At 34.7% G+C, this 12,784-nt stretch overlaps 2 protein-coding genes across 3 annotated transcripts; one reads left to right on the top strand and one right to left on the bottom strand.

Annotated features, from left to right (window-relative positions):
• Positions 1–1,968: 1,968 nt before the first annotated feature.
• LOC142549663 (protein SHORT-ROOT-like) lies at positions 1,969–4,081 on the top strand. The gene has a single exon (XM_075658727.1). It carries the CDS (start codon positions 2,257–2,259, stop codon positions 3,781–3,783), a length of 1,527 nt encoding a protein of 508 aa, XP_075514842.1. The 5' UTR covers positions 1,969–2,256; the 3' UTR covers positions 3,784–4,081.
• Positions 4,082–8,766: 4,685 nt separating this feature from the next.
• On the bottom strand, positions 8,767–11,781 carry LOC142549662 (uncharacterized). 2 transcript variants are annotated; one of them, XM_075658726.1, is made up of 3 exons: positions 11,399–11,781; positions 10,102–10,678; positions 8,767–9,931 (listed from the first exon to the last, which is right to left on the bottom strand). In XM_075658726.1, the coding sequence occupies exons 2-3, from the start codon at positions 10,645–10,647 to the stop codon at positions 9,077–9,079; spliced, it is 1,401 nt and encodes a 466-aa protein (XP_075514841.1). In that variant the 5' UTR covers positions 10,648–10,678; positions 11,399–11,781; the 3' UTR covers positions 8,767–9,076. The 2 variants fall into 2 exon arrangements, with proteins under 2 accessions (XP_075514841.1, XP_075514840.1); XM_075658725.1 differs by having other exon boundaries at positions 10,102–10,595; positions 11,399–11,778.
• Positions 11,782–12,784: the final 1,003 nt, after the last annotated feature.

Here is a 12,784-nt window from a genome sequence, read left to right as displayed (position 1 = left end):
AAATAAACGAATTTAATACATTTTATTTTTATATTATAAAATTTACTTAAAAAATAAATTAAAGTTTTTTATACCTTCCAATCATAAATTATTTGCATCTTGTGTATATAAATTTAGACTGATAAAGACTTTCGCTTTCATTGTCATTTTGACGCACTTACTAACGAGGTTTTGTTGTTACTCTCCAAAGAAAAAAAATTTCAGTGCAAGTCTCTCAATGCCGTCTTCTCTTTTTTCCAAAATTTTATATTACATAATGACGCGACATCAACTTATAATTTTATATTATAAATATTATTTTATACTTAAATGTTTCTATTATATATATGAGTAGGTCTCTTGAGAGACGGTCTCACGAATCTTTATTTGTGAGACGGGTCAACACTATCGATATTCACAATAAAAAGTAATACTTTTAGCATAAAAAATAATATTTTTTATGGATGACCCAAATAAGAGATCCGTCTCACAAAATACGACCCATGAGATCGTCTCACACAAGTTTGGCCTATATAATATAGTTGAGATAGGTGGAATGTTGAGTTCAACTTCCTTAAATGTTTGGTGATTTAGCATTTTCATCCCTCAGGCTTCACTATTGACAATTCGACCTTGATTTTTTTTTTTTAAATTTTTGGTGTCTTTTACTTAAGGATAAATTCGTCACATTTGCAAAAATGTAAAATAAACTAATGGATGACACAAATAATATATATATATAAATCTTCTTTGTTAAAAAAACGAATTCGTCGCATTAAATATACATCGGGATTGTGTAATATCATAATTATATAAAATCATAAAGGGTTCATTGTGAATTTTCCAAATTTAAAAACCCACCCATGCGTGACGCATAAATTCACCATGTTTTTTTTCTGGCATTTATTTGTGGCCAAAAGAGTCATGTGGTACCTCAAAGTTGAAAACTCTCCAACAAAAAAAAAAATGAGAAAAATATCCGGACCCAATTTAATACAATGAGTAAAGAACCCCTTGCTGGTCTAAATGGATGATGAATTCTTCTCGGATTTTGGAAGCTTTCACTTCACATTTTGTCTCCATTTGAAACTAAAAACTACGTAATATTTACTCATTTATCGAAGAAGACAACAATAGTCCAAAGAAGGAATTTGGCGCAATGATTGGCAAATAAGGGGGAAATAAAAATGAAGGGAATAATTTAATTAATGAACTTGTAGTGTAAGAATATTCACATTCATCGCCAATATTTTTTTATAAAATATATCGATTTTTTTTTTAATTTGAACATAAACTTGACACATCAACGTAGTTGTACAAAGTATACCACATCAATGAATTACTTGAATAAGCACTAAATAATATTTGCAACTTTGCCCGAGGAATAAGGCATCGTATAACATGGGGGGTGGAGTGGAAAAGTAAAGAGCATGCCCATATTTTGGGGATATTTGGTGATAACCAAATATAATATGATATTGAGATAACAAACACATATGAAATAGAATGATGGGTTTTTTTTGGTAGTAATAATTATATAAAAAAGGTAAAAAAAAATAAAGTGGGAGATTTATTGGCAGAGTTTGGAGAGGGATTGGGTGGGGGGCAGGGAATGCGGGTGAATTGTTTTTGTTGGTAGTGACGACGATGCACGCCGGCAGCTTTTTCTTGTGTCTCTTTCACAACCCATTTGTCACGCCTACTCCCACTCACTCATTCCACAATATTATATTATATAAATCTAAAAAAATACACATAGTTTTGGGTGTCTTCTGTCTTTCCCTCACCCACAAAACACACACACTACAAGGGGTCTATGAAAAGCTCATCTATTGAGCCACTTGATGAAAATGGTTGTCATTTTTTTTTAAAAAAAAAGTGACTTGTATAACTATAAGTTGAATTCGAGTTGTAATATTTTAGAGTACGGAAAAGTTAATTGTGTAATCTTTGAAGCTATATTATGTCCAACTCATTATTCCACTCCACTTCATCTCTTCCTATGGATTCACCATAAAGAAGTGGAAAAAAATCCAAGAAAAGCTTTATACGTAGCAAAATTCCAATTTCAAGATTCTCCCCTCTACTTAATTCAATTCCCCACTATCCAATTTCTCACCAAATTTACGTAAAAAGAACAGATACAAACAACTCCATCTTCCTAGCTAGCTCACCTTTAATTTCCACTCCAACAATATTAATATATATTCCAACAGATCACGAAACCAAAGCCAAAGTTTGAATTTTTATTTGGCGTGTGGGTCTCCTCTTGATTAGATGGATACTTTGTTTAGACTCGTAAGCCTCCAATCTGATCAATCTCTCAATTCCAGCCGAACCTCCAGCAGCTCGAGATCCTCCAGGCAAAACCCTTATCAGCAAGAAGACGAAGAATGCTTCAACATTTTCATGGATGATGAAGATTTCTCTTCTTCTTCTTCCAAACACTATAATCCCTATCCCCACCACCAACTCCACCACCATACTGCTTCAAATACTCCCACTCCCACCACCACCACCACGACGGGTAGCGCCACCCCGACTCACCACCATGTCTACGATCAATCCGCCAATCAATTCTCTTATTCTCCAGCACGTGACGTGACCCTCGAATTCGCTGCCTCACTTTCAGGGCATGATAGCAAGTGGGCTTCTGATATTCTCTTGGAAACAGCGAAAGCGATAGCTGACAGAAACAGTGCCAGGGTGCAGCAACTCATGTGGATGCTCAACGAGCTCGGCTCGCTCTATGGAGATATCGATCAGAAGCTTGCTTCTTACTTTCTCCAAGGTTTGTTCAGCCGCATGATGGATTCAGGTGACCGCACGTACCGGACTCTGATCTCCGCGTCCGAGAAGAACTGTTCTTTCGACTCTACTAGAAAAATGGTGCTGAAATTTCAAGAAGTTAGCCCTTGGACCATGTTCGGTCATGTCGCTTGCAATGGTGCGATAATCGAAGCATTTGAAGGTGCGAACAAATTACACATAATTGACATTAGCAACACCTTTTGCACGCAGTGGCCCACTCTTCTTGAAGCCATAGCCACTCGTAGCGATGAAACCCCATATCTGAGGATCACCACCGTCTTGGTCAGCAAAGCTGGCGGCGCAAACGGTGGTTCGTCCGGAGTGCAAAAGGTTATGAAAGAGATCGGCAGCAGGATGGAAAAATTTGCAAGACTAATGGGCGTGCCCTTTAAGTTCAATGTCATACACCATGCAGGTGATTTGTCTGAACTGAATTTAGCTGAATTAGATATCAAAGAAGATGAAACACTGGCCATAAATTGTGTGGGGGCATTGCATTCCGTAACAACAGTTGGTAATCGTAGGGATTCGTTGATATCCATTTTTAGGAAGCTACAGCCTAGACTCGTGACGGTTGTTGAAGAAGAAGCTGATCTTGATATCGGCGTTGACGGGGTTGAATTCGTCAGGGGTTTTCAAGAAAGTCTAAGATGGTTTAGGGTTTACTTCGAGGCATTGGATGAGAGCTTCCCGAAAACAAGCAACGAGCGTTTGATGCTTGAAAGGGCAGCCGGATGCGCCATCGTGGACCTGGTGGCGTGCCCGCAGGTGGATTCTGTGGAGAGGAGGGAGACGGCGGCGAGGTGGTCGCACCGCCTGCAAGGTGGCGGATTTAGACCGGTTTCTTTTAGCGAAGAGGTCTCCGACGACGTGCGCGCCTTGTTGAGGAGGTACAAGGACGGATGGTCAATGGTACAGGGCTCAGATTCCACTGGAATATTCCTTAACTGGAAGGATCAGCCGGTGGTGTGGGCTAGTGCATGGAAGCCCTGATGATCGGGAGACTCCCACAAGAAATGGTGATGAAGCCACACGTGTGTCTTGAGTTTTAGTTGGCACGTGCATGGAAGGAATAAGTGAAAATATTGGTGAAGTGATTTTCTTTCTTGGAGAAAAATATGAAAAAGGTATTATTGGTCTTTATTATTATTTTTTCTTGACGGATTTTAATTATCATTTTCCCATTTGATCTAATTTTTAGTAATCTTGTTCCCAATTTGTGATCAATTTGCAATATTTTTTTCACATGTTACCATGTCAATTTGAAGAATGCAATATAAGTTATGAATTCTTTCCAAGTATAATTAGTATATAGCTCAACCTAGCTAGACCAGTGGCGGAGCTAGGAATACGACTCTACCTGAGCTAAAATTTTAAACTCTAAAATTCTTTAATATTTTAAATTGATTTACTTGAGCTAATATAAAATTTATCAAAAAATATACAAAAATTTACATATAAATTTTTTAAAAAAATTAGGACCACCAGGGCTTTAGACTGTAGCTCCGCCACTGACCTAGACTAAATCAAACACCATTTTCTAAGCAAAAATATTTGAATATAGTAATTATAGTGATGATTAATTACACATATATCCTTTTGTTTGTAAATTGATTTGACATTGTTTAATCAATAATGGAGTTGGTATGAGGTTCAAGATGATTTCACTAAGAATGTTGAGAGCTAAAAAAATGTGTAGTTAATTACCAAATTCACTCGAACTCCAAAAAGAAGTCGTTTTCTTGAGTTTATAGTATAATATTTAGGACGGCAATATAATGGAGTTGGGCTTTGTTTGGAAATCTAATTCTTATCGATGTAAAAGTGTTTAGTCTTTAGTGGCAATATGGTGTCCTCATGGTATCCTTTTCATGATGCGTTTTCATGAAAATGTGCATTGTTTCATGAGGAGTCGCATCCGTTCTGAATCTATGTTTCATTGATATATATATGTCATCATTAGTTCAAGAAAAAAATTCATATTCTGATTTGATTCAATCACCTAAAAAATTCAGAAAATCTCCATTGTATCATGAGAGAAATTTTTCGTATCCCTGTGACTAAAGCGAGGGAGAAAAAATTTCTTAAAAGAAAGCGTTACAAACGTGCCTTGGAGTTCATTCACATTTTTCGAAATAATCTCACAACATCCTTTTATATAAATATAGTTGTATTCTTTTTCTTGGCTATTGGATCTTTCATTTTGTATATTAATTTTAATTTACTCTACCATGCTTTTCTGATTTCTTCAATCTCGAAGGTTGCATTTGGATGGAATTATTCAGATTTGATAGTTGGATTTCTTATAATTCCGTTTTGTGTGAATCTCAAATCAAATCTAATACTTCATATATGACTTTAAAATGGAAGAGAATGAATCATAAATTTGTAAAAGTTCAATCCAAATGCATCACAAGACGGTCTCGATGTAGTAATTTGGACGTAAGGAAAGACATTAAGAGAGTGTTTGAGAGAGCTTATAAGAGTCACTCCTTGGATTTTAATCGGATGGAAGTGATTTCGGGTGTTTGTGAAAACCAATAGCTAGAAGCAAAATTGAGATGTTTTTTTCTGCTTCTGTTTTTTGTTACTGATTTAAAGTTACAATTTTTATAAATAATTTTGGAGATTTTATAAAATATTAAATTTTATTTTTATGAGTTTCGAATGAAACTCATAAAATTCAAAATCATATTTTATTTCACGCATTTTATATATTAAAAATAATTTTTTATAATATACATTTCCATATTTATTTTTTTTACATATTTTATTCATTTATACAAATTTTTCATTTGTTTTTAAAATTTTTATTAAATCTTATATAAATTTTTCAAGCATTTATATTATAAAAAGATAAATTAATTTTGATACAAAATATTCAGAATTTAATAATAATTATATAAATACAATGTTGATTGTGTGAATACCAAAATTTAGATAATTTAAAAATACAAATGTTATATAGATTAAGGATATTTTTGTAATTTTTTTTTTTAAAAAGCTTGGAGACAATTTTTCTCCAAAATTCAAGTTTTAACTTGTATTAGCGTAATATGATTTTATTTCAAACACTCCCTACTTTTGCTTCTCACCAAATTTCAAAAAATCTCTTGAAAAATCACTTTAAAATATGCAAAAACTCTCTCAAACACTACTAAAGGAACATTTCTCAAATGGTTCAATTTGAAAATATTTGAAATAATTTAAATAATCTACATAATTAATTATTAATTAACAAAATAAAATTTGAATTGAGGAAATTTAAATTCACGCAATTTAACAGTACACGTTTAGTACAAACATAACCTAAGAGAGTTGAAATGTGTTTTTTTATTTGATATATATAGTTTTATAATTATAAAGAATGAGAACTAATTAAATAATATTTATATCAACGATTCAAATATAGCATCCACCTTTAGTCAGTACTTGAAAAAATAATCTTTTCACAAAAAGAGATTCATCGTACTTGGTCTTACTTTATAATATTGTCATTTGAAATTTTCAACTCGGATATATGTCTAATTAGGAGTTTTGAATTTCATTTTCTATTATAATGTTTTTAGCACATCATATCATATAATGAATATATAAAACTAAATCAAAGTTTGGGAAAAAAAATTAAAATTATAACAAAACAAGAAGTAGCTAGAGTGGATGTAAGGTCCGAGAATTTGATTACCGTAATCTGAGATTAATCTGAAACGATTTGGCGATAATTATTATAATCTATTGGTGATAATTGATATGATTATAGACGGAACGGATCAGACTGGGAAAGACGAGAACAGACGCGAAACACATGTGCGAGGCAGAATCTTTCGCGCACATGCGCGGCGTGTAAGCGCGCACATGCGCGGAATGTCCAGAACCTTGGGCGCATATGCGCCGAGATGGGCGCGCATATGCGCGAGTGGGTGTGTGCACGAGACAGTAAGTCTCGCGCATATGCGCGACGATGGGGCGCGCATATGCGCGAGCACTCCAGTAGCAATTTCCGGATAAAGCTTCCGGCGCATATGCGCGGGCCTTGGGCGCGCATATGCGCGCGGCATGCAAAAGGAAAGAGTGACATGTGGGGTGATCGTGTAGTACGAGATGTATATATATATATATACAAACGTAAATCTTCAAGGAAAATCGAGAAACGGCCGAGAGAAGATTTCGATTTGGGATTGAAGAATTTGGAAATCCGCCCGTCCGATTTTGAATCCGACTTCAGTATTGAGTTCCTATCGACGTAGGCTACAACTGGACACTGGTTATGGACAGATTGGAATACGAGACTTCGTCTTCGTCGGATCGAGAAGATAAATGTATAAATAGATGTTGATTCGGGATTGCACAACTCGAGTTAGGTTTGACTTGAGTTTCCCAAAATCACATACTTTACTTTATTGCATTGATATTTGCAGATTATCAGATTGATATGTGTAGTCTATTGAATTATAGCAGAGCCAGAGTTTGAGTCTAGGGCAGATCAGCTTAGCTAGGGCAGAATCGCCGAGTCTTTGTCAGAACCGCGTAGACTCTAGACTTACGGTGTATCGATGAGCTTAGATGTAGATCGACGTCTATTGTAGACATTCGATACAACATACCAAGGTCTAAATTAGATCGGAATCCCTAGATTAGAATGAGAGATGAGTCAAGTCTTAGATATCGAGACTAGAACTTGATTACAGATTTGTATTGAATTATGTCGTAGATTACGATTCAGATATTATTTACAGATTGGTATTGATACATGTTGTTTGATTATGCTACATGTGATAAAATATAATTCATGCTTTTAGGTTAATTCAGTTAACTGCATGTATACATTATTTATACTGGGATTTATTCTCACCGGAGTATGCGGCTGTTGTCTTGTTTGTATGTGTGCATGACAACAGGTGGGACATGATCAGGGTCAAGAGGATGATGAGAGATCGAGATTAGAGTGGTGATTTCGGACTTGGATGTAGACTTGTTTAACACTGGAAATTAGTAGTTGAACCTTAGACTAGTTTGAATAATTGTTGTACATTATTGTACTTTTATACTGAGATGTATAATAGTTAAATTCCATTACGTTCCGCACTTATATTTTAAAAAGAAAATTTTTTTTAGACCCTGTTTATCTTAATTGATAATTAAATCCCACAGATGATTAAGAAAATGATTAGCGTCCGGGTCCCCACAGTGGACGTGTTGTACTATAATTTCTTTCTTTTTTTTTTCCAAAAAAAAGTATGGCAAAAATTTGTGTAAGACGGTCTCACAGGTCGTATTTTGTGAGACATATCTCTTGTTTGGGTCATCCATGAAAACATATTACTTTTTATGCTAACAATATTATTTTTTATTGTGAATATCGATAATGTTGACTCGTCTCAAAGATAAAAATTTGTGAGACCGTGAGATTTACTCAAAAAATATAGCTGCCAAGGGCAAATAGGCCCACCAAAAAGGAATAAATATTTGAATGGGAACTTCTTTTAATGGTTAACATCTTTATCTTTTGATGAGACTCGCCACGCTCCCCTCCATCTTTTATATTACACATTCCCCCACCATCTTTTTCCACCTTTTCCCATCTCTTTTCATTTTAAAATATGATTTAACGAAATAATGTTAATAAATGAATAATATATAGTGCTCTTTATTTCGAGATTTTAATATTTTTTTAATTTTTTTTACACACACAAAAATGATCCATTTACCATCTTTCCTTTAATTTATCTTTGATATGACACACTTCACAATTATTTGTCACACATCTTATGGGTAATAATTTTCCATCAATTTATTTAATAAAATATTGCTTATTATTCACAAGAAAATAGAATATGATATACAATTTTAGTGCAATGTATCTTATTTATTATTTTAAAAATATTGTATTATTTAAATTTTATAATCTTGCATTCAAATTTATTTTAAAAAATGACTTTCTTTGACTTAATCACGTGATACAACCAATAGTACTCCCTTAAATTTCTTAGGTAGAGAATTTGGGCCATTAAATTTATTAAAGCCCAATGATGTCACATGGTTGAATTTACCCAACTGTGGGCCGATGATACAGCCCAACTCAGTACCAACAATTGCAATCCAAATAAATCCATTATTTACTCTCTATACATATAACCGGAACGAACGATATTACATCAATTTTCATAACCGTAAGCCTGAAGATTCCTCTTTTATGTCACAGTGAGATCAAGAAAATTGGAGACAATAACACAGGATAAAAACAGAGTGGGAAGCATTGTGCTGCAGGAATGACCTCTCCAGATCTTCAGAGTTTCGTCTCTCTGAATGCAGCAGGGAGCCTCCATCTCTTGTGCCAAAAAATCGACACTCTAGACCATAAAGGGAACCCGAAACTGTAATCAAGAGGACGATCTGCAGGTCCTCCTACTGTTAAAGGTAACCATATGTATCTCGAATCCCTCAAGTCAGCTGGATTCCAACGATCAGCCATGAATAAAAAAAAACCAGGAATTTCTGGTAAAGGAAGAACGAATGTACTCTGAGCAAAGAATGTTGTGAGTCGAAAGATTTTGTTCCCACCGATGCATGGGTTCCCCATTGTCTCCCACGGCCCCATTATTGACTCAGAAGTGTGGGCGAGAGCCTCGTTTGGGGCCCAACCAGTACATCCTGAGGTGATCATGTAGTACATTCTATCGTGCTTAAATAGAGCTGGTGCTTCTCGATGCTGTCCCACAAGAATTCGTTTCATAACTCGTGTGACATCAAGGTACTCTTTGTTGAGGGGACCAATATGAAGCTCGCTATTGTCTCCAGATGAATAGATGAGATAAGCGACACCATCATCATCTTTGAAGATGGTCATGTCTCTGCTGTCAAATCCATGGGGACGTATACTATAGAGGTAACTGAAGGGACCTGTTGGATGGTCACTGATTGCAATTCCAACAGAGGCTTTAGTGTAGTTAGCATCGTCTACGTGCATCCACATTACATACTTTCCGGTCTTATCGTTGTAAATTACTTTTGGCCTCTCGAGCACGTTTGACATGTGTAGATCATGAGTCTCGTTTTTTTCATCCGCTGCAAGAACGATGCCCTCATTTTTCCATGTCCATAAATCCCTCGATGAGTAACATCCCACACCAATAACATCCACCTGTACGGGAGAGAACATTTATGAGCAAAGTAAAGATTGAACCTTGATACACTTCCAAAGTTGGACCCCATTCTCAAGATTAAAATTTAGGACCATGTTGTAATCTTCATTTGATCACACACCAATTCTAAGAAACTAAGAAGAGATTTAGAAGAAAATCCAGAACTTACCCGTGCTGCTCCTTTTTTGTGGGCATGGTAAGTAGGACCATCTTTATACTCGCCATACCAATAGTAATTCTGGGATTTCTCATCATACGAAATACCACCTCCATGGGCTTGTATAGGATTTCCTTCAGTGTCGAGCCACATTCTCCCTGGATAATAGTATAAACTCTCGTTGCCAAAATCCTTCATGGGATTCACAGCCGTAATGATATTTGGAAAAAATATGTGCCTTATTTGAGAAGAATCATCGAGAAATTCATCAATAAAAGTAGTAGGGCGCCTAGGTTTTCTTTTAGCAGCTCGTGGGGATCGCCTCCTTGGTGGAGGCATCTGTATATTTTCCTCCTCAACTTCTTGTAGTTCACGAAATAGTTGATAGTGGCTCAACCTTGTATGTATCTGTCGTTTATGTGCATCTGAGTCGCTAGTTAAAGTGTATAAATGAAGCATGACAAGAAAACCAACAAGGCTCCACACTAAAATTGGCCATCTATTCCCTGCATTGCAATGTAAAGTAGTTAGTTCCCGATATTTGTTACTCATCTTCATTTTGTTCCCTTTTTCTACCTCCAGGATAATGCTACATTTGGAAACATTCAATCCCCATGGAGGTCCAAAACTAAAGTCACAAAACTCATTTTGTTCAGAAAATAATCGAATGGTTTTCTATGCAATGCCAAAACTTGTGAGCACACCAAAAGGTCAATGAAACCATAGGAAACCGAATACCTTTTCATGAGACTCGCCCTAATAAAACTGAAATGCAACAATGGTAATTCTGAAGACTTCAATCTTGTCAAATAATTGTTTGGTAGTAGCTAAATTGTCTATCTAAATTACGATAATTTTACAACGAAACAGCGACCTCAACGAATGTGGGAAAATGCAAGTCTCGCATTCCTATTATTATATTTACAAAAATGAAATAAAGAGTAGGTTACAAGTTGTTCTGTGTTTCAAATCACCAATCCTGAATAATACTCAAGACTACAGAACAACTATAGGTTTCGTCAAAATTAGGCCACAAAAGGTTTCTGGAAATTACCAACAAAGTAAAATTTCAGTAAGGACAAAAGAAAACCCAAGAATCACATTCGCAAGCAAGATTCAACTCAATCAGAGCACAAGTTTTACAGAACTGAAACCCGTAAACAGATCCATGAAAAGCTGGATCAATCTACGAGAAAAGCCCCAACACAATACAACAACGAAAGTCCAAACAACAACAAATATATATAAAATATCAAGAAGCCCAAGAACTAGAAAATCATGAAGTACGCCTGAAGTCAAAGAAGCTCACCCGCAGTCAGAAATTGAAAGAATTTTCTCGACATGGGCCTGGCGGCGATAGCTCTCTTAAATCTTGTCACCATAAGTAACACTCAATATCACAAGCATACTTTCATTGAAATTCTCAAACAAAGTGTCACGGAATTCTCGAGGAGAACCCCGTTTATATTTTATTCTTAGTTCATTAACCAGATGAAAAGCGTGAACAAGAAGAGAATTTTGAAGGGAATTTGATGAGTAAAAGAGAAAAAGGAAGAATCTTTGAACTGGGTTCAGATTATTAGTCGGATCTTGAGTTGATTACTTGATGAAGGTGTGATGGTGACGGTGACTCGAAACCTATAATGGAACACTCTTGCTTGTCGTTTTTACAGCGATAATTATAAAGCAGTGTCTAGGTAGAGTACAGACAGTATATTGATCAATATAGTATTTTTCTTCCATTTCGTAATGTAAACTTGGATTTTCTTGGAAAATATGGTGATTGGATTATAGATAAGATCATGATTTATTGCAACAAGAAAACTAGATTTAGAAACTTTAATTGCGGTCAATGAAACAATGAGCGTAATAATTACTCAAATCTTATGTGTGAATTTTGGGAGTTTCAATGAACTGGTGGATGCTTTTGTTTCAAGATTTACTGCTTTGGGAAATCAGTCAAATAGTCATGCCATTACCAACCGTCGAGAGCAAGCCCAATTGTAATAAAATATTTTTGTTTTCTGTTTTTTACTTCATTAACGAATTGTTGCTTGAATATTCACGAGTTGGTAAAATTGATCATTTAGGTACAGATACAATTGATAAATTAAAAAATTAGTATATAAATTATTGTAAATTATTTAATTAATACACGATCAAGCTAAAAATCAATTTTACAACTTATACTGTTTTCAAGTTTAATTATCATTAATAAATTCAATTAGATACACATTTTTCTTTTAAATAATATTTATTTATTAAATTTTTTCAAAAAAGTTATATTTATTTCTAAATTATATTACAATAAATCATTATCTAACTCAAATATGCAACTAAAAGATATTGTATCATATTGTTAAAAATATGGCAAAATAAATATTTATCACCAGAGCCCATAAATACTATTTTCGAATAACCGAAACAAACACGATCATAAAAGTTATAGGTTGTGAAAAAACAAGTCTCCTCAGAAAAAAACCGGCGGCCGTGACAGCTGAATTATCCATACAACTTCGCAGAAATTTTTTTAGTCATTGTCGTGATTTATGTGACTCCGATGACCGAAATTTTCTGCTTTTAAAATATATTTTAGTTATTTATAGAACTTTAATTTTTGTAATATATAATTGTAATATTATAGTATTGATAGAGAAAAAATATATTATATATTTTAAAATGTTTTGAAAATATA

The sequence above is a fragment of the Primulina tabacum genome, chromosome 6 (genome assembly GCF_025594145.1).
Source record: "Primulina tabacum isolate GXHZ01 chromosome 6, ASM2559414v2, whole genome shotgun sequence".
Classification (NCBI taxonomy): Eukaryota; Viridiplantae; Streptophyta; class Magnoliopsida; order Lamiales; family Gesneriaceae; genus Primulina; species Primulina tabacum.
This window is presented reverse-complemented; position numbering and strand designations above follow the sequence as displayed.

What these genes read in the sequence shown, in the direction of transcription:
- LOC142549662 (XM_075658725.1), bottom strand. Translation starts at nt 11,471, where the DNA reads ATGGTGACAAGATTTAAGAGAGCTATCGCCGCCAGGCCCATGTCGAGA. An exon ending in CTTTCAATTTCTGACTGCGG is followed by an intron (nt 10,596 to 11,398) that starts GTGAGCTTCTTT and finishes ATTGCAATGCAG; the next exon opens with GGAATAGATGGCCAATTTTA. An exon ending in ACAAAAAAGGAGCAGCACGG is followed by an intron (nt 9,932 to 10,101) that starts GTAAGTTCTGGA and finishes TCTCCCGTACAG; the next exon opens with GTGGATGTTATTGGTGTGGG.
- LOC142549663 (XM_075658727.1), top strand. Translation starts at nt 2,257, where the DNA reads ATGGATACTTTGTTTAGACTCGTAAGCCTCCAATCTGATCAATCTCTC.